General features: G+C 44.4%; 1 protein-coding gene across 1 annotated transcript in view; it reads right to left on the reverse strand.

Annotated features, from left to right (window-relative positions):
• Positions 1-2,438: 2,438 nt before the first annotated feature.
• Positions 2,439-15,409, reverse strand: part of magixb (MAGI family member, X-linked b) — a 32,853-nt gene continuing 19,882 nt past the window's right edge. The window contains exons 6-17 of the mRNA XM_028410417.1: positions 14,890-15,085; positions 14,583-14,653; positions 13,448-13,609; positions 10,535-11,060; positions 9,825-10,368; positions 9,567-9,630; positions 9,066-9,473; positions 5,112-5,312; positions 4,956-5,032; positions 4,727-4,873; positions 4,421-4,559; positions 2,439-3,493 (exon numbers count right to left, since the gene is read on the reverse strand). Of these exons, the coding sequence (XP_028266218.1) occupies positions 2,439-3,493; positions 4,421-4,559; positions 4,727-4,873; positions 4,956-5,032; positions 5,112-5,312; positions 9,066-9,473; positions 9,567-9,630; positions 9,825-10,368; positions 10,535-11,060; positions 13,448-13,609; positions 14,583-14,653; positions 14,890-15,085 (3,590 nt within the window). The remainder of the gene's footprint in view (positions 3,494-4,420; positions 4,560-4,726; positions 4,874-4,955; positions 5,033-5,111; positions 5,313-9,065; positions 9,474-9,566; positions 9,631-9,824; positions 10,369-10,534; positions 11,061-13,447; positions 13,610-14,582; positions 14,654-14,889; positions 15,086-15,409) is intronic.

A 15,409-nucleotide genomic window follows, 5' to 3' on the forward strand; every position in this document is an offset into this window, starting at 1 on the left:
CAGTGAAAATGTAAAATCCATGTTCTCTCATAAAAGTAGGTTGAATAATTCATCAGAGGGAAATTATTTCTGTGAAAAACCTCACTGATTTATCTTAAGGAAGCTCAAACTGTTATTTATTAGGATCTTGTTGGATCCTTAAAATAATCTCATACCCATGAACACATTCCTTTATTTTGTCAAATCTCACCTACTACTGTAACCTGCGTTTTTACTGCCACCTGCTGTCCGTTACTGGGAATAAAACAGGACAATATGCATGAGAAAATTGGTTCAGCAGTTTATTTGCAGTTTTATTAGAATGTCTTTACAGTTCAGCTACACAACCCCCTTAGGAAATGAAAGGTAAAAAAATTAAAGAAAGAAATTTAGCAAAAAAACAAAAATTCTTACATATATGGCTACCTGTCACTGTCAGAGAATACAGTTAGTGTAGCTGCATCGCTATTTTGAGCAGCAAACAGAATGGGCTGGGTCACACCAAATCATTCATTTCCCTTCTCTGGTTTGTTCCTATGGGTACCAAACAAAGACTTCACCTCTAGATGATTACAGGTAACAGATAACAGTCTGCGTCGCCTCGTACCACCGTCAACAATCAACATAATGCCTCCATTAATCATATGAAGTCTGTAGCTGTACCTCCCGATGGCTTATCTAGAGCAAAGTATCAGAAAACCTGAGTATATCAAAAAAGATAATTTCATAGAAAAATAACATCTCACAGTATCCACTCAGCTCAAGAAGGGAAACCATGTGCCATCTCTGACGCTTGCCTTAGAGTGTGTGGTACATTACAGTAGGGGGCCTGCTTTTACTTTGTTTTTTTGTTGGTTTTTTTTTTTTTGGCATGACTGAAATTACTGAACAGTCCACCCACCTTGAGTATTAAAGACCTTGGAGTAAAGGTTTTCACAGTAAGAAAAATCAGCGGTTAGGATAAAGTGGTTTATGTTACCAAGGCAACTGTACGTGGCACAATGGGCACAGCACTCTTGTCTAGAATCTAAGATAGTGGTTTGTGTTCTGACCCCACATACTAACAGTACTGGAAATATGCACACCGGATGCATATTTTTGGCATCTTTCTGAAGTACAGCAAACAGTAATCCACACTTGAGCAGCATATGACTGTACAAAACATTCATGTATGAACAGGGCAGGTACAAATAAATCTGTGAGCTTGTCATGACACAATAATAAATAATCTGATTGGTTAGCTGTTGTATGTAATATATTGGTACTGCATATATATATATATATATATATATTTATATATATTTAGACTTATATGATATGATATATTCTAATATATTCATATAAATCGGGTCTCCATTTATAGTGTCATATTTACAATAGGTTCTGTTATTTATCTCTCTACAAATATGTACAGAATATAGATTTCACACCTGCTTTCAAAAGGGATTTATCACAATCAAATATCCAGTTATATGGAACGACATTACAAGTTGTGTCCACATATAAGACAAAACTGTACAAACACAGACTCCTCTCAGACCAGATTAGCGTGGTGAGTGTGTTGTGGTGCCTTGGACAGTTGCATTATTATTGCTCGGTGTCTTCATGAGGTATAATAAATGTCAAAGCAGTCTCTGAATGCTACATAAAGGGACAGTTCACATACAAATCAAATATTAATGTTCATCCTGTGATAGAGTTGAAGTGGATTCCTGTGAAATTTATGAGACTCACACGAATCCTAACTGTCTGGATTCCAGTTATGTGAAGAACAACGTACTGGCAGTGTGTGTGTGTGGAGGAAGTCACTGTTTGACTCTCATGTGCATATTTTTTCTTACAAACAGGCCGAGAATCTCACAGTCAACCGACAAGCAAACTTGCTAGCTTTCAAAGAGGCTCACTGGCTTGTTGCATTTCCTTTTCAGAAAGTAAGAGCTATTGATTTGAGTTGTGTTTTTGGCACTTTGAGCACCAAGCAGAGTGCAGAAACCTTTATGGTTCGTATCAAACCAGACCACAGGAAAAAATACAATGTGAGTGAACTGTCCCTTTAAGAAAGGACACTGCTAAAGTAGCTTTAATCACCACAGAGAAGCGGGCAGGTGAGAGAGAGACATGAAGAAGGCCTTGTTGTCCTGGAAACACTTGTCACAACTGCTGTGCAACCTAAGGATAACAACAGTGCCTTGGAAAACAAAGACAATAATATTGTTGGGAGAGGGAGACGTAATGTCGGTGTCATTTTTACAAGTTAATATGTAATATTAACATCAGCCAGAGTTCAGCTGTAAAAAGGCACAAAGAATATGACTTCATACGATACCAAAGTGACTCAGAGGAACTGTTAGCTGAGTGGGTAGCTGCAGAAAACAAGCCGAGGTCTAAACAGTGTAAAACTGACAGAATCTGATACAGTGTCATTCTGCTGCGGCGCGCTCAGCTTCCTGTTAACAGAGTCAAGACACAGCGTTTCTTCTTCCCCTCTGTCCCGTCCACTTCCTGGGCTGTCTGTTACCCTGCACGGCCTGAGCCAGCCTCTGCTGGCTGGGTGGGAGCCAGGGGCCTGGCAGCGCCGTGGCCCTGCGCCCGCCAGCCTCTGTGACAGCCAGAGAAAGGCCTGAGATGCTGGCAGCAGACACGCTGCCGTCAGATTGGCTGCCTTCAGACTCTGACTCATCGTCCCCCAGCTGCCCTACGGACAGAGTGGAGGTGAGGAACGAGAAGGGCTTTCTGTGTGACCCCAGATCTACCGCAGCAACACTCGACATATGCCTGCTCGCTTCACCGCTGTCTCCATCATCCCCATTCTCAGCGTCGTTATCATCCTGTGACCTCTCCTCTGGCCCGTCCTCGCTCTCCATCCTCAGTTCTCTGTACTTTGCTACCATGTCCCAGTTCTCTTCTTGTTCTCCTTCCCAGTTCTGTTTGGGTCTGGGAAGCTTTTGTGTAGGACTTGTAATAGGTAGAAAAACTTCTTCATCACTCTCCTCTCCCTCTAAATCCACTCTCTCCTGCATCTTGTTCTCCTCCCCCTCACTTTTTTCCACCTCCTCCTGTACTTCCTGCTCTTCCTCTTGCTCGGGCTCTTCATCCTCTGCCACCCTCACCCTCTCCTCGCTCCTGTTCCTCCTCTCTGTGCCTCTCCCCCTCTCCTTACCCCTTTTCCTCCCCCTCATGGCTCTTTTTTCTGTGTCGCTCTCATCATGTTTCCTGAGGGCATCTCTGGGTAAACTCTGAGATTCTCTTGTCCTCCGCCTCCTCCTCCTGTCTTCTTGAGATTTCTCTCTCTGCTCAGAGATGGGGCTTTGTAAACCTTGACGCTCGCCTCCCCCTGATCCCAATCTTCCTCTTCTCCTTCTTCTCTTCTCAGTCTCTATCGCTCTCTCGTTTGACCTGCTTCGCCTCTTTTGCTCGGAACTGCGCCCCCTCCTTCCAGCGGAGTCTACTGCAGCCAAACCCTGCTCCTTGGCGTGATGCGGGAGGGAGGGGGAGGTGATTCTTTGCTCATGGCCTGGACAAACATTATGTAGGGGGAGAGAAAGAGAGAACACACTGAATAGGCAGGTAAAAGAGAAAGGGAACAGCAAAATCTCTAGTTTAACACACATCTGATCATGAGAAGACTTTATGATTTATTTTTTGCCATTTTCTTCCATTGTGTTCAGCACAATTTATAATGAATATCTCATAATGAAGAAGTCCAATACAGGCTTTATGCTATGTGGAAGACAGCAGTGGTGACTGGGCAGAGGGATGTAGAGAGACAGAAAATGGGAGAACTAACAGGAACCATTACCAACCGCGTATTCTCGGTCCGTCCAATGACATAGAAGCAAGGCTCGCCTAGCTTGGAGTTGGTCATACACAGAGATAAACTGGAAAGCTCCACTGAGAGAGGAAGAAGAGAAAGGAAGTCCAAAAACAGGAAGAGGGGAAATACGGAGTAGGGAAACAATAAAAAAAGATTACAGGTTTAAAAAGTGGGAAATACCAGAAAAGAAAGCATGTTAGTTAGAACCCATAGAAAAAGAAGAAGAAAGGAGATAATAAACCCAAAGATACAAGAGGTGATTGATAAGTTTGTGGCACATAGTCCAGTGTTTCAGTCATTACTGTGAAAATGGCAACCTCTAAACAGCTTCATCTCAAATTCCTCTATGGCAACCATTGCCACTGTGGACTCACAGGCAGTGTTGACTTAAAAAATTCAATGACTTCAAACATAAATACTGGCACCACATGTATGAGGTGCTGCAAATCTTTGCAGAAAGTGCTCCCCAGTGTTTCTATTGTGTAGGATCCACTGGACTCATGAGGTCATGTAGGCCAAAAAACCTTTCAGTCACTCCTTGTATGCACAGACATGAAGTTTCCTGCAGTTCAATATCTTATTTTAAATGATTTTAAATATTCCTAAATCCTCCTGCTCTGGTCTCACCATAGTCGGGCACATAGCCGTTTCCTCTCTTGAGGACGAGGTGGATGCGGTTGCCTCCTCTGCGTATCTGCTCCACGGCCTGGCTGTGTGTCATTCCAGCTGTACTGTCCCCGTTGATCTCCATAAGCTGATCGCTCACCTACAGTCACAACATGCACTTTAAATATATCATCTGGTTTTTTTGTGTTCAGTACACTGCAAATGTAAGCCTCAAGGTGGCACTGTAGCAAAAAGTCATGATTATTTATGTCGTACATCAACATTTTACTGAGAGAAGGGGAGAATTACTGTGGAAGGCTCACACACCTGCATCTTTTGGCTCCGTGAGGCCGGCCCTCCCTCCATCAGTCCCAGGACGTAAAGACCCATGTTGTACTCACTTCCCCCTCGGAGGCTGAAGCCAAAGCCAGAGGGGCCACGATCTAGATCTACACTGTAATACCTGGAGTCACGCTGGGAGAAAACAAAATCATCCGTATAGGAAATTTTACACTACTGCAGTGAATAGCATTACAGACTATGTTTCTGGCCTCACCTTTGGACGTGACCTCTGACCCTTTCTGCTTCTGTGACTGGGGTCATAGTCATTGGTTTCTGAAAGGCTTGAAGTGTCTGTCAAAGATGAGGGTTATAAATTAAGAGCCACAGTATGTTGGTGTGGATGTGTGTGGATGCTTATGTCTGCACTTACAGGTGCTGGGACGAGGGACGATGGTGAGGCGCAGGGTATTTCCTGCTCGTCTAAGTATCTGAGCTAGCTCCCGGTGAGGCAGAGTCACCACCGGGCGGCCCTCCACAGCTTCTAAGCGGTCCCCAGGCCGGATCTGACCACTCTTTGCTGCGGGGCTGCCTCGCCGGACCGTCACAAACCGGTGGGGAAGAAGAGAAGCAGCTGAAAAAAAGCACAAAAATCAATTAATAACTTGTTGCTTGAGTTTCTAAACAATCCAACCCCCCAAACATTCCCTTTTAACTGAGGGCAGTGAGTAATAAATGAGGTCAAATGTAGATAAATTTAAAAGCAGGATGATTTATCTCCGTGCCAAAAATCCAAAAACAAGTAACTAAGCTCTGGATTGTTTTTGGCAGAGTTTACTTTACAAATTACATCCACAGAAGCCAATCTCTATACACCCCCCACTGTCTCCTTGAAACACTCTCCTCCTCTCCTTCATCTTCCCATCTATCAACCTATCTCTCCATCCGCTGACACACCGGGAACAGCTTTCTGCTGTTCAATAATTTGTCTTTCACCTCAAGAACAAACTCAAGCCCTTCCAGCAGTTTTTTCATCCTGAATCTGTCAAAGCTACACAACAGACTTTAGATATTTACACTTCACTCTATACAACTCAGCCTTTTTGAGATCCAAAAACTTGCAACTATGCCACAAGCTTATGAAACCCACAGCGATGCTTTTTTTTTGTGCTGGTATCATGAAATACTCTGTGTGGGAAAATTCTGGCCATCATCTCCCAGGCTCTCATCAGCTATAATAGACAGTGTGAAGCTGAGACAGATAATATGTAAGTGTGTGTATGAAAGAAGGTAGCAGGAGGGGGCAATTAGTGATATCTAATTTCAGTATAAAGAGATCAGCTCTGGTCAGTGTCTGAGGCTGATGAGAAACATATGGAGCGGCCTAAAATTAATCCAAAAGCTTCCTACAGTTTTTTTGCTGCTTCTGTTCGTGTCTGTCTTCTGCTGCTGCTTCTGTATTTTGCAAACTCTCTGTTACGCTGTCCCTGACCCCTCTGTGAGAGTTTATGCTGTGCTTTGGTGACAGCTGGCCCCTCTAGAGTCTTGCCAGTGGCCTTATGTAACCCATCAGGCAGCATAAACATTTTGAGACTCTCATCCAGCCCTCTCTCCTCTTGGTTTATATCCATCTAGGATTAAAAAAAAGAAAGAAAGACATTGCATGTTTAAATTGTTTATAGAGTTAACATTTTAATTAGAAGGGGTGAGAATGTGTCCTGTGAGATGAAGTGCATGTCACTTTGGAACAGCCTCTAAATCAAAGCCCAGAGACGCATCTCCAATCTGGGCCTAATCTGGGTGACCCAGGCAGAAACAGCAATCAGGTCAAATCAAAGCCAAGGCAGCTTTGCAAATAGTCTTCTTATCATGCATAATACACCAGCCAAACACATGAATACACATGCAAGAGCCATGATCACATACACGCACACACACACACATAGTCGCAGCCTGGGAAAGAGGCACGCACTGAAACTACACACAGATGTATCCAAATGGACTGCTTTATATCGTTTTCCTCTGGCTCTCTGTGTTCTCCTGTCCACAGTAATCCCACTGCGGTATGCCCAGCAGCCAGCCAGCCTCTGACGCGATGCACTGATCACCGCTCAGGAGTGCTAGCATCCCCCCTCCCTGCCATCGTAAAAAACATATCCCCCTCTGCAGACCAAATGAATCAGTAAGGCGGGTGCAGATGCCGCCACAGCAGCCTGCAGATGTCTACCACAGTACGTGACAGAGACCCAGAGAACACTGTGGTTCTTTTAGTGTGCATGCAGGCTGGCTAGTGCTGAGCACCACTGCTTCTACTTAACTGTTAAATCCATTGAGTTTACTGCAAATGTATCTTACTAATACACAGACCATTACCACATCACCATCATCATGTCATGCTGCTGTAAGCCTGGCTTAACATCTTAAATTCCTTTTCATCAGGTGAAAAACAACCCCTTCAACTATCTGTGGATCTAACTTTCACACTGTCGTCACACACATCCAAGCAAACTTTGGAGCGCAACACAGAGCCATTAACCTCAAGCACACAGCAGAAACACTGCACCAAACATTCCTTATTCTGTTTCTTAGTAAACAAAGCGAATAATTACGTTTAGATTCCTTCACAGTTTTCAATGCAGACTGTAGTCTCTCCAACATGGCTCTTTGATAAGCATGCACAGAAAAATAACACAAAATAATAACAATAAAAAAAAAATCCTCTATTCCGTTTCAAGCAGTTTGGAGGTGTGGAGATTCACATGCAACGGTCAACAGGAGGTAAAACACAGGTTTGCTGTCCCCTCTGTTGCTCCTCGGCGAGGGAAATGTTCAGCGTAGCATTTCTCAGAGAGGATGGAGGGAGCAGGAGGTAGGAGGGAGAGAGAGAGAGAGAGGGAGAGGGAGAGAGGGAGAGTTTTAATCTTTTGAAAAACCAGACTGGACGCTTTTACTGCAGAGTAAAAGGGGTGTGAGAGAGTGAGAGAAGGAGAGAGTGGGCGGGAGCTTATGAGACGGAGTGGTGGAGAGAAAGAGTGATGAGAGGAAGAGGAAGAAAGAGGTGGGAAGAGGAAATGATTAAGTAAAAAGGGAGATGTAGAAAGGCACGGAGGACTTATTTCTGTGGCATAACAGGAGTGAAATGAGAGGGAGAATGAGGACATGATGAAGACGGAGGTTTACGAGGAGGAGTGGTCTCCATACTGCAGGGACAGGTGCACCTACAGCCTTAATCTCACCATGAAAACACAAATGCGTGTTAGCCTGGGCCATAAAGCAAATTGAAGTGCATCGGAGTGGAACAGAGCCGCCAATATATGCAAGACATAGGAAGGGGGGAGGAGGGGGCAATACATCATGAGGATGCTGCGGTTAACCAGCACTAAAAAGTAATAAGGGAAGGATGTGTTGTGCTTCCCAGACAGAACATAAACAAGTCTCAATGTCCTGTCAGGTCAGACAGGATAGAGATACACAGACGGAGATCCAAGGATTTCATGCTTTTAACAAAAGGTCACACTGCAGAAGACATCCAAGCTAAATGAAAACAAATCTCAGGCACATCCAACAAAATAAACCCACAAGGACAAGTTTGGCATTTGGGCTATATTTCTTTTCATGCCAAGACTTAAAGCTAAGTAGGCAAATCTAGCTGACATGATAAGTTAAGGTGCATTTTTTACATGAATATATTTAAAGAGTTATTACACTGTCAGCAGAAATGACTGGTAAGTGTTTGACATAACATCCAGGCCTGACAAATGAAGGCCACACTGAAGTACCTAAATACCCATAATCACTGCCGGACTTCACTATTATGTGTTTTCCCCCTGCTGTCTTTGAGTATCCTGAAAAGTGCATACATATCTGATGTGTTATTATTCTTATTATCCCTGTGAAACCTCTAAAGACCTACATGTTGAAGTGTGAAATATATGCTCACTGGTAGAACTCACTCATTTAATATATTTTAAATGTCGCACATTTGGGGTGTGACTACTTTAATTCACAGACAAATGGCAGCTGTAACTATTGTTTCTACCATCAAATAACTTTCTGACTCTTCCTGTCTGCTACACAAACGTGGACTTCATGACTGGAAACATGTGCCAGAACAGATTTTCTTTAACACTGCAAACAAACCCTTTACAAGAAAAGACTTGATGATGCATCATGACTCATCCTGTGGCATGTGGCCACAGTGACCACTTTTTAATCTGTAATTACTTAATGGTGCTTCTGTCTACAAGGGCATCCAAATGGAACCTGTTTCTGTGGGCAGGTAACCAAATGGTTGTGCTTGGCCAGAAAAGTTCATCTAATGCTGCATAACATCCGTCCACTTTCATTTCTGATGCTCAGATGGTTATATACAGTAGTTCTCTCCTACCTTTACTGTTCTCCACATCCTGAGAGGCAATGACGAACCCGAAGCCTTCTCCTGGTTTCCTTCTCAGCTCCACATCAAACCCTCGAAGCGGCCGAGTCTGTTGATTACTCTGCTTCTCCAGGCCTGAATCAGACACAGGGACAGCTCCAGCTTCGTCCTCCAGGCCCGTGTTGATCCAGTCTTTGGGCTCCATAGTCAAGGTTACTGGAATCGACTCCAAGAAACTGGTGCTCTGGATTAGCGAGGAGTGTGTGGCGGCTGGAGGATTGGTAATGGAGGTGTGGGGTATGGGAAGTGTTTCTAGGAGCACAGAGGAGCTGTCTAAGCTAACAGGTGGAGGAGGGGGGCGGAGTAGAGGTGGGGGGAGTCTCCGGATAGACCCAGGGGAGATGGTTGAGTGATAGACGGCTGCAAATGAAAGAGATAATTAACTGGTAGATTAATTTAGCCACAGAGAGACATGTTTACTCATTGACTCTTAAGTGAAAGTGAATGACTTACCTCCCCTGTAAACCAGTAAGATGACTTCTCCCTGTTTGGTGTGTTCCTGCAGAATCGCCTGTACCTGTCAACACAAATAATGAGAATTACCACCTCACAGTTATACCTATGCTTCTTTATGTGTGTTTTTGTGGAATATTATTGACCTTTTTCTTATGAAATTCTATCAGTTTGATCATAACATCCAATAACAAATATATTTTAGAGTGTTTTGATGCTAGATGCCACATCATGATCCCCACATTGTTCTTCCATTACCTGTGCAAAGCTAAGACTCTGGACATCAGCGCCATTGATTTTGACAATAGTGTCCCCTGGCTGCAGAGTGTTGCACTGCTTCCTGTTCCAGACTCTTTTCACCACAGTCATCCTGCCTCCGGGCCCACCAGCCGTCACACTAAACCCGAGGCCCCTGTCTCCCTCAGTCTGAGCCAAGGCCACCGGCACCAGTTCCCCACCACTGAAACTGCCCACGCTCATCGCCCCGGGAGATGACACGCTGCTGGGACTCGCGGTGGGACTGCCGTTGCCATAGTAACCATTGAAGCCCCGGTGGTGAGGGCTGTCTGGGGTCGGAGGAGGTTTGAGGAGGGAGGTCTGTGGTCTGAAGAGGCGGGAGTAAGCACTGCGGGGGCCATCGGGGGAAGATGAAGGCCTCCGTGGCGAATGAGGCAGAGGCAGCCTGGACCCAGACAAGGTGCAGGTGGACAGGTCGCTCTCAGATGACTTGGACGTTCCATAACGTAGAGGTTGAGGCGGTGTTGACAGAGAATTGTTGTTGTGATTTCGGATCATTGAGGCCCTGTTTAATAAAACCAATGCTTGCATGAAGAAATTTTTTAATAAATTACATAGTTATATTTGGTTGACAGTTACAAAGGGAACCATCAGAATGATAATTAATGGTATTTGGAAGTACAATAAACATCATAGATTTAGTTGTTTTGTGTTGTGTTACAGCATCTTACCTGTGTGAACCAATCGCAGAAACGACTTCACTGTCACTCTGACTGGCCAGCGTTGGGTCGAGCGACTGCAGCCTGGCCAAACTTCTCAGGGAACGAGGGGGCCGACCAGGAGATAAAGAGGCAGCGTTGCTCACACTGGAGCGTCTGTATGGAGGCAGCGGCCTGGAACCAAAGGATGTAGCATTCCCATTAGCGTCTAGAGTCACGCCGGGCTCCGTGTAGCTGACATCACTGTGGACCCCATTGAAGTTAAAGTGCTGGCTCTGGGGTGTGGGTGTTGGGAGACGAGGTAGATAGTGAAGAGGCTGAGGTTGGGTGGTAGTGGGTGGGTGGATGGGGTCCCCGCTGTCCAGTAACTGTGGTGGAGGCTGCTTGGGACAGCCATCGGGGTTGTAGAGCATGGGGTAACCTCTTCTGACCTCTATATCCACGCTGTGGCCAGCAGGCACTGACTTGAGCATCTCCACGACCTCTTTGTGAGACACTCCTAACACACAAACATCACTGATGTACACCAGGATGTCCGCTGATGGAGCACAAACAAAAACACACAGACAGAAAGGTCATTATAGCATTATATTTATTTACAGTGGGGAAAAAAAGTATTTAGTCAGCCACCAATTGTGCAAGTTCTCCCACTTAAAAAGATGAGAGAGGCCTGTAATTTTCATCATATGTATACCTGAACTATGAGAGACAAAATAAGAAAAGAAAATGTAGAAAATCACATTGTAGGATTTTTAATGAATTAATTGGTAAATTCCTCAGTAAAAGAAGTATTTGGTCACAAGCAAGATTTCTGGCTCTCACAGACCTGTAACTTTTTCTTTAAGAGGCTCCTCTGTCCTCCACTCGTTACCTGTATTAATGGCATCTGTTTGGAGTCGTTATCAGTATAAAAGACACCTGTCCACAACCTCAAACAGTCACACTCCAAACTCCACTATGGCCAAGACCAAAGAGCTGTCAAAGGACACCAGAAACAAAATTGTAGACCTGCACCAGGCTGGGAAGACTGAATCTGCAATAGGTAAGCAGCTTGGTGTGAAGAAATCAACTGTGGGAGCAATTATTAGAAAATGGAAGACATATAAGACCACTGATAATCTCCCTCGATCTGGGGCTCCACGCAAGATCTCACCCCGTGGGGTCAAAATGATCACCAGAACTGTGAGCAAAAATCCCAGAACCACACGGGGGGACCTAGTGAATGACCTCCGGAGAGCTGGGACCAAAGTAACAAAAGCTACCATCAGTAACACACTGCGCCGCCAGGGACTCAAATCCTGCAGTGCCAGACGTGTCCCCCCTGCTTAAACCAGTACATATCCAGGCCCTGTTTGAAGTTTGCTAGAGAGCATTTGGATGATCCAGAAGAGGATTGGGAGAATGTCATATGGTCAGATGAAACCAAAATAGAACTTTTTGGTAAAAACTCAACTTGTCGTGTTTGGAGGAGAAAGAATGCTGAGTTGCATCCGAAGAACACCATACCTACTGTGAAGCATGGGGGTGGAAACATCATGCTTTGGGGCTGTTTTTCTGCAAAGGGACCTGGACGACTGATCCGTGTAAATGAAAGAATGAATGGGGCCATGTATCGTGAGATTTTGAGTGAAAACCTCCTTCCATCAGCAAGGGCATTGAAGATGAAACGTGGCTGGGTCTTTCAACATGACAATGATCCCAAACACACCGCCCGGGCAACAAAGGAGTGGCTTCGTAAGAAGCATTGCAAGGTCCTGGAGTGGCCTAGCCAGTCTCCAGATCTCAACCCCATAGAAAATCTTTGGAGGGAGTTGAAAGTCCGTGTTACCCAGCGTCAGCCCCAAAACATTACTGCTCTAGAGGAGATCTGCATGGAGGAATGGGCCAAAATACCAGCAAAAGTGTGTGAAAACCTTGTGAAGACTTACAGAAAACGTTTGACCTCTGTCATTGCCAACAAAGGGTATATAACAAAGTATTGAGATGACATTTTGTTATTGACCAAATACTTATTTTCCACCATAATTTGCAAATAAATTCTTTAAAAATCCTACAATGTGATTTTCTGGATTTTTGTTTCTCATTTTGTCTCTCATAGTTGAGGTATACCTGTGATGAAAATTACAGGGCTCTCTCATCTTTTTAAATAGGAGAACTTGCACAATTGGTGGCTGACTAAATACTTTTTTTCCCCACTGTAAATACTGTGCCACGGTCACCTCTGGTCACTGACTACTGACTTTTGGAGAAAGTTCTGATACCGGAGAAAGACGGAGTAAATACTCTCGCTCTGACGTACCAATTTTTGCCCATTTAGGTGTACGTTAGAGGCATTTCAAACAAATGAAATGCACATCACTAAGATGATGCTGACAGCTAAAATGAAACAGCCAACCTTAGAGAAACAGGCTTTTCCCCAGACTGGGGGGTAGTCATGGCTACTATATAATATAAATGATCTGCTCATCAAGCTGTTTGTACTTGTTTTTGTTTTGTTTTTTACCATTTTCAGTGCAGATGTGTGATTGCAAATGGAATACTGTCGGTGTGTTTTGTGTGTGTGGAATAATCCCACCAACTAATCCCCCATAAACCAGCCTATTAACAGATACGAACTAGATCAGTCCCAGCAGAGACAGCCTGTGCTCTGGCTTCTTAGAGTGGTAATATCTGCCTGTATGGACATTTGTGTGGAAGTGTTTGTGTGTGTGTGTATGTGCGTGTGTGTGTGTCTTTATCTGCATATGATAGCAAGATTATGGTGTACTAGTTTGAGGATTAAGGGCTGACTGTGATATACACTTTCTGTGGCAGATAAGAAAATTGCATAGAGCACAAGAACTAGATAACACACTTTGAAGATTTTAGCTCATACTCACAGTCTGCAAACAAAGAAAAAACATCTTACATTTCTAGCTTTCTTACCCGTCTTGAGCGCTGAGGGTCCGCTTGCAGTCACACTGTACACCTGCAGGAACTCGTTTGGTCTGCTGCCGCCCACGATATTAAAACCAAAACCTCTGAAGCCCTTAATCAAGTGTGTGTGCACAGGAAAACCCCTGAGCTCCTCAGGCCGGTCTGTGAACCCTGGTAGGCGCAAAAGACAGTGACACACAGACGGAGGGAGACATTTATAGCATAATAATGATGCTCACCTCTGAGGAAAAGTCATAAAGGTCCTAAAGTGAAGGAAAAGTGCAGCACCGGGTCCTGTGTGGTAAAGTACAGCTAGGACTGATGAGTTTTAGGAATGAGGGGAAAGAAGAGAAAAAGAGGGTCGTCCCACTGCAAACCAATCGCCAGATGGCTTTTAACAAAATACTACAAAGCATATGATGCAAAGATTGCATTAAAAGCAGAATCCATTACATACTGCCACCTTAAAATCATAATCCATTAGCTTGACCCAGCTCAGTGCAGTAATCTGGGTCTTTTTTTATTTACTGTTACTTTGCATCAAAAAACCTATGAAAACTGTTATTAAAAATGTATATATTGCATTTATATTTACTTCTTAATTTATCATGATAAGACAGATATCAATTAAACACATACCTACACCATCATTTAACAACCAGACATGGCAGAAATCTCTGCCCTTTGTGAATATCATATCACCGTCTGCTGGTGAGAAAGGTGTACTGCACCCACTGAGAGAAATCACAGCATTCTCAACAGATGGCTTTCTGATAGTCTGCAATCATCACAGACAGACATCAGAAACTAGATCATGTCCTCGCTCTCTTAACAACAAGTCATGTGACCAAATTATGAAATTAAGTTGGCAGTCACATGCCATCCACGTGTCGACCCTGCCAGCCTCGGCAGTGACGCTGGCTGTTTGCCAGCAGCTTCAGGCCTTAATCACTTACACACATCTCCGTTCAGCTAAAAGCTCATTCCATCTCATTTCACTCTAACAAGCCGACTGTGTCTGCTACTTCCGCTCTTGACAAATATGCAGCTTAATTTAGACTGTTCAACAGTTAAATGTGTTGCCAGTGTTCTAATAATTACACAGAGAGTTAGAGAGGGGGAAAAAGGAAACAAAGAGGCTCACATTCATTTCTGTAGATGGTCTCCCTGCTTGAGGCACGAGGACTCTGCCAGCTGGTTTTCTTTGGGCTGCGCCTTCCAGAGACAAAGAAAGACAGAAAGAGAAAATCAGAAACACAGTACACATAGCATTGCATGATATAGGTATGACAGCACTGATATTGCCATATAGTATCGTTCAATATTTGACGATATTTGAAGATTTTCTCAAAATAATATGCCCTACTAGTTTAAAGTAGCTCAAAAAACATTAACTATGTTTTATCTTTATGCTAAGCTAAGCTCATTGTGAAGCATGGGTGGACACTCACTCTATGTAAGGTGTCTCTCCTGGGTCACTGAAGGCCTGCTCCCAGTGATCAGGCATCACTCCTCTCAGTCTGGCACCACATCTGCCACCGATGATCCCATTCTCCATTGCACCTCCACTGCTGGACGCCCGGGGCCGACCTGGGGACCGACCTGGGGACCGGCGGCTGAGAGGGATGCTGACACCTGCAGAGCCTCCTGTAATGATCACACAGAAAATTGAACAGTGATATTTTATTCAACAGATGCAGTAGATGAAAAGTTTCTCCAGCAATCTGTAGTGACCTTCTGCTGACGATTTCATTGGGGGGTTGTCAGACAAAAAGACCTGAGGTCAGCATCTCAGCTGTCTTTGTCCTCCCTCTGAGGAGGAGGAGTGTGTGACTATGCATGCTATACTACCAGAGAAAGAAAAATAAGCACATTTTCCCCCTAGCTGCCCTTGCAGCTGTCCTTCGGTTCTGAGCTCCAGCATGGATCTGTTAGACGTCGGAGATGATGCAGGGTGCCCAGAGTCCTGCT

The sequence above is a fragment of the Parambassis ranga genome, chromosome 7 (genome assembly GCF_900634625.1).
Source record: "Parambassis ranga chromosome 7, fParRan2.1, whole genome shotgun sequence".
NCBI classification, from domain to species: Eukaryota; Metazoa; Chordata; class Actinopteri; family Ambassidae; genus Parambassis; species Parambassis ranga.